A 6,187-nucleotide genomic window follows, 5' to 3' on the forward strand; every position below is an offset into this window, starting at 1 on the left:
ATGGCAACTTTTACGACTTCTCCCAGCGTTCGGCAGGAAAAATATGATGTTTTTGTAAGTTTTAGAGGTCCAGACACCCGACGTAGATTTGTTAGCCATTTGAGAAAGCAGTTTCGACAAAAGGGGATAGAGGTTTATGTTGATGAGACGGCAGAGAGAGGAGATACAATATCACCTGCGCTTTCGGAAGCAATAGAAAGATCAAGAATTGCGCTGGTGATATTCTCAGAAACTATGCCTCTTCAAGGTGGTGCTTAGAAGAGCTAGTGAAAATCATGCAATGCAGGCGAGACCATAGTCAGACTGTAATTCCAGTTTTCTATGATATAGACCCATCACATGTTAGGCATCAAAGAGGGTCTTATGAAGATGCATTTGTTCAGCATCATAACTGCAAAGTTGATTCAAGGAAGTTGCAAGATTGGAGATCGGTTTTGAAAGAGACTGCAGACATATTTGGTTATCATAATTCCTCAGATTTTCAGTAAGATGTTTCCTCTTTCTATTTATTATTATATAAATCTTGCCACAGTTTATGAATTATATATTTTTCCCGTAGACATTTAAAAATAATTATATCTATGCTTGTATTATTGATAATTAAATCTATGCATGTATGATTTTTAACAATGTACCGTGTGATTATTTTAAAAACAATTTCTTTCTTTTAACATGTCAGGAATGAATCTGACCTTATTGATGCAATAATCGAAGATGTATCAAAAAAGCTAGAAGGTAAAGACACAATGGAGCCAAAGCACCTAATTGGAATTGAGAAAGATTTGACTGCTATTGAATTATTTATAAAAGATGAATCACACGAAGTTAGAGTTCTTGGAATTTGGGGCAAAGGAGGAATAGGCAAAACCAGCTTAGCTCGTGCCGCATTTGATAACTTTTACCACCAATTTGATAGGTCTTGCTTTGCCGAAAATGTGAGAGAGAAATCAAAAACGATTGGAACGAATTGTTTGCTTGAAAAAATTCTCTCTGTTCTACTAGATGAAGAAAAGCTCACAATGGTTGGAATGCCTAATGTTCAAAGGAGGCTACGTAGAACAAGAGTTCTTCTAGTTCTTGATGATGTAGACACGCTTGTTCAATTAAAATATCTTATTGAGGAAAATCTTTCATTGGGACCAGGTAGCAAAGTCATCATTACAAGTAGAGATAAGCATGTTCTTATTAGTGGAGGAGCTCATGAAGTACATGAGGTGAAAGAATTAAATAAGGAAGAATCGCTTCAACTTTTCTGCCGACATGCTTTCAAGCAAGGCCATCCCAAACAAGGATATGAAAAGTTATCAATGCAGGTAATTGAATATGCAAAAGGTCTTCCTCTGGCATCAAAAGTTTTGGGTTCATATTTGAACTCCAGAAATACAAAAGCATGGGAGAGTGCCCTTAAAAAATTGAGAAAGTATCCAAATAAGGAAATTCAAAATGTATTGAGGGTGAGCTATGATGGACTTGATACACCAGAAAAGAAAATATTTTTAAATATTGCATTCTTCTTCAGTGGAGAAAAGAAAGAAGATATTATGCAGGTGCTCGATGCTTGTGATGATGACCTCTACGTGGACATTGGAATAGATAGGCTTCTAGATAAAGCACTCATAACTATTTCAAGTCACAGTAGAGTAGAAATTCATGATATGCTACAAGAAATGGCCGAAGAAATAGTTCGTGAGGAATCTCGAGAGCATCCTGAAAGTCGAAGTCGATTAAATGATGCAAAAGAAATCCAAGATGTATCGGAAAATAACAAGGTAAATGAAGGATGCTTTAACTTCATTTTTTGTTCATTAAATTATTTCGTTGAAGAGTTTTTACATGCCACTTGTTTAATATATTATTTGAATTTTGTTATGTTCTAGGGAACTGATACAATTGAAGGCATTGCATTGAACCCAGATGAGTTAGAAAGCAACATACACTTGAGTGCTGACGCTTTCAAAAAAATGAGTAATTTAAGATTTCTCAAGATTGGTTTTGGTTTAGGTAAATCAGTGCAACTTCTTTTTGGTCTGGAGTCACTCCCTAATAAATTAAGATATTTTTGTTGGGAGCGTTATCCTTTGAAGACTCTACCACTGGGTTTTTGTACAGACAAACTTGTTGAAATTCAAATGCCTTGGAGCAAAGTTGTAAAACTATGGGATGGTGTGCAGGTATGGCTATATATTAATGAATGTTTCATTCTTCAGTCAAATTAATTGAATTATGAGGAATTTTTCAGTAACTCTTCCCTTTTAATTGTAACAGAATCTTATGAATTTGAAGATGATAAATCTTTCCTCTTCCTACGAGTTAGAGGAATTGCCTGATTTCTCCATGGCACAAGATCTTGAAATAATGGATCTCAGTTATTGTAAAGGATTATGTCGTATTCATCCATCAATCTTGTCTCTTCCTAAACTTGTTTCTTTGAATCTAGCGGGGTGCATCGAACTAAAGAATCCTCACGGTGATAACCATTTGAAATCTCTCAAGGAGCTCAAGTTGATGTTGTGCCCTGCTCTCAAGGAATTTTTGTTGTCAGCAGAAGAAATGAGAAGTTTACATGTGAAAAGTAAAGGTATCAAAAAGCCAATCTTGCCAGTTGACCGGTTATTAAGCTTTCCATTTGGACGGTTCAATAATCTTGAAGAGCTATGTCTCAATAGACTTCTCAGGAGCTTTCAAGTAAATGAGCTAGGTAGCTTGACATCTCTTAAAGTATTCTCTCTTGATGGTTTTAAAGGCAAACTAGACAAATCAAAATTAGTCATTCTATTTGATGCCTTGCCTTCTTTAGAAGAACTATATTTGACGTACTGCAGGATTCGTCAGATCCCTGACAATATCAGTGCCATGTCATTGTTGAAGATTCTATCACTACAAGGAAGTAGCGTTATGGGTTTGCCAGATAGCATCAAGCATCTTTCAGAGCTCAGAGAAATTGATTTGGGTAAATGCAAGATGCTTAGGTCCTTACCAGAACTTCCACCTTCCCTTGCTTATTGTTATCTCAACGAATGCCAATCATTGGAGACCTTCGGTTTCTCATTGATGCGAGCAATACATAACTCTAGTGAGCTTAGATTTTGTTATCCCGGAAGCACAATCCCAGGGGGCTTCAAATTTTCTCAGACCACTAAGGGCTCCATTAGTATTAAGCTTGCACCAGGTTCTTCTCACCATTTGTTGGGTTTCGCTTCTTGTTGTATTATTTCCCCATCGAGGCTCAAATCTTTGCCACTAGTTGGTAGAAAATTCCACTATGAAGATGAAGAGATCTATTACAAGGTTGACGACAAACTCTCTCGCCACGAGTTTCGGAGTACAAATCATGTTTTGCTATGGTATGATCCAGTGGATCGCATGTTGAAGGAAAACCAAAGAAGGCGATTTGATGAGGGCGCCAATTGCGAGTTTGCATGTGAATTCTTCCACAGAAGTTTCGTCGGTCCTCATGTGGCAAAATATAATAACAGGATAAAAGGGTGCGGAATTTGGCCAATACATGCATCAGAATTGCAGGGGAAAATGGAATTAAGGCTGGAGATGGATGCTGTTACAGACAGTGCCAGCCAGCACCCTAATGCTGAAGTGTCCCAACATCAGCCAGCACGTGATTCTGTTAGGAGAAGCACTTGTGTGCGCCAGAGGATAGGGAACTTGACCACTCTGCCTTACTCTGAGAGCCAAGAGATGCCGAAATGAGCGCACGGCCCTAAAGGATATCAAAAGAATCGCTTGAGGATGCAATTCCAGGTCCAACAAAGTTTTTAATTCTTTATGGCCTCCAACTATGTATGAAAAGAATTCTTTATTCTCAATGTGACCGGCCTTTGGGTCTCATGCCCAGCATCCATTAAAATAATAAATACATATTAGAAAACTCTCTGAACTAAGCTGCTACATATATATGCAACTATCTATAATTTTTATCCACAGGCACGTGCAACCAAAAATTGTAGAGATAATGGATTAATTGATTTTTAATTCCTTTAGTATGCCTTAGTCCCCTGCTCTCCAAATTCTGGTTTCTTACCACGAATGTGATGCTATGTGGTTTTGTAGGCCAATCCAACTATGAACAGAGCATGTGAACCCTGTTTTTCATCACCAACAGGTCTAGGAGGATCGAGGCAGTTGACGTGAATGTAACCATCATCACCCTCGTTTTACCAGTTGGTCATCAAGTGAAAAGCTCTGAATCATTTGAGATGTTAATTAAGGTGTTGTTTCTTGTCTTTTTCCCGGTGATTTGGTTCTGCTTCATCTGCAATATCACTGGCGGAAACTATTACAGCGTGGGAAGGACAAGAATGATTTAAGATTGTGAGCCGTTTGGATAATATGCCAAACTTGGTGATCGCGTTTGTCTTTGGCTTTCATGCTTTTGTTTGTTTGACTTCAGAAAGTGAACTGATTTTTTCTACTCAAAATTATTTTGTCAAATCGGATATTATATTTGTTCAGAAGTAGTCTTCATTTTATCTTTCTCACCACTAACAGGTGAGAAAATCATCAAATCTGTTTGTTGTATCTCAGAGCAGCGTAATGATTTTCGTGTTATATGATGATTGAATAAAGTCTCTGTTTTTCCTATCAACACTAGAGATAAAAAGGTGATGTATTTATACATAGAGATCAAGGAAAGCCAATGAAGCTAGTACTGTATCGCCATTATACTTCCAAAAATTGTTTTCATATGTTTACTGATCGTTAATTTCTCCTATTTCTTTGTTTATGGGCTTCGTTTAAGTGAACATTATTTTAAAATAAATTTCTTGGATATTTATTAGTTGTCAATTCCTCAAGTCCTTTTGAGTCTATGAGAAAGCCAAAATGAAAACATGACACTGCATTAAAAAAAAAAAACCGCATTATTCTTGTTGTTTTCTTACCCCTTGTCACTACAAGTGAAACTAAATTAAGTACTTTGCTGGAATTTATCACGAAAAAATTGAGAAATTAAACTAATTGGACGATAATTTTTGAAGAATTCATGGACACATTATGGGGAAAAAATCCTTGAAAAGAGCACATCAAATTTTGACAAAGTAACATTGAAAATTAAAATTATCATCATTTCAATCGTAAACCAAATTTATTTTTCATTTGTCATTGTGAATGTGAGATATAATTAATAAACGATTCAGTATTGGTCGTAAGTGAGTAAAGTGATTTCATTTAAAATTGTTGGGTGTAATTATATCATAGGAAGCCTATTATTGGCCAAAACTATAATAAATCCTGCTAAGAAATTGCCGGAAACAGACACTAGAACATAACGATTATGGAAAACTGCTATGAGCCCAACCTCTTATGGCCCAATATCCACAGAACCAAAACTCCCAAGGATTCGACCAAGTCCAGCCAAGGCGGAGCAGATCATGCGGGGTGAGAAAGAGAGGAGGAAATTAATATTATCAGCTTTTGAAAAATTAAAGGCACTTCCTTAATTATTCCCCGGAAATGAGCGCTCTTCTTCTTCCTTAGTCATCTTTATGCAAGGTAGGTCCTGTTTCTTGTCAACACATATAAAAGAATCCCCCCCCCCCCCAAAATCCCTACGGCAAATGTATTACTGTATCTAATTATTAATATAAGACCTGATTGATTAATTTAGAAAAATTAAGAAAGTTAGTTAAGTTTATTATTTTTAATAAATAGATGTTGTCTTTTCTAAAATATTCTTATTAACAATGTGTGTTTGAATTACAAATTAATAGTAAGTACTTAACATATACAACTACTATAAGAATTACTTGATAGCAAAAAAATAGATTGTGATCTTATATTTAAGATCAAATTAAAAGTTAAACTAGCCCTTATATTAAGAATTAGAATTAACGTGTGTGTCTATGTTTATATAAGGATAAGTTATACATAAAATGAAGAAAATTGTACAACTTCGGTTAATACAATTTTTAGGCTAAAATATATATTAAAAAACCACTGAATTTTGAGTACCTCCCTAATCTTTTAAAGTTTAAATTTAGCCTCCTTGATGTTATAATTTTTTACCTTAAGCCCCCTATCGTTAATAATTCTCAGATGGAAACTGTAAAGTTGGATTAATGAGGATGAGGTGGCATCCTACATAAAATCAAAAATAGCATCTGCAAGGGTTAATAATTTTATGATAATTATATATATATATTTTTATAGAAGGGTTAAAATGCCATTTCTGTGG

At 35.6% G+C, this 6,187-nt stretch overlaps 1 protein-coding gene across 1 annotated transcript; it reads left to right on the forward strand.

Annotated features, from left to right (window-relative positions):
• On the forward strand, positions 1–3,705 carry LOC114735248 (TMV resistance protein N-like). Its single transcript, XM_028922930.1, has 7 exons — positions 1–247; positions 331–484; positions 680–1,420; positions 1,520–1,769; positions 1,878–2,001; positions 2,110–2,171; positions 2,266–3,705. The coding sequence occupies exons 1-7, from the start codon at positions 1–3 to the stop codon at positions 3,703–3,705; spliced, it is 3,018 nt and encodes a 1,005-aa protein (XP_028778763.1).
• The last annotated feature ends 2,482 nt before the right edge of the window (positions 3,706–6,187 follow it).

This window comes from Neltuma alba, unplaced genomic scaffold, assembly GCF_004799145.2.
Source record: "Neltuma alba isolate B1F8T4 unplaced genomic scaffold, ASM479914v2 tig00013192_pilon, whole genome shotgun sequence".
In the NCBI taxonomy this organism is placed as follows: Eukaryota; Viridiplantae; Streptophyta; class Magnoliopsida; order Fabales; family Fabaceae; genus Neltuma; species Neltuma alba.

What these genes read in the sequence shown, in the direction of transcription:
- LOC114735248 (XM_028922930.1), top strand. Translation starts at nt 1, where the DNA reads ATGGCAACTTTTACGACTTCTCCCAGCGTTCGGCAGGAAAAATATGAT. An exon ending in CATAATTCCTCAGATTTTCA is followed by an intron (nt 485 to 679) that starts GTAAGATGTTTC and finishes TTAACATGTCAG; the next exon opens with GAATGAATCTGACCTTATTG. An exon ending in AACTATGGGATGGTGTGCAG is followed by an intron (nt 2,172 to 2,265) that starts GTATGGCTATAT and finishes TAATTGTAACAG; the next exon opens with AATCTTATGAATTTGAAGAT.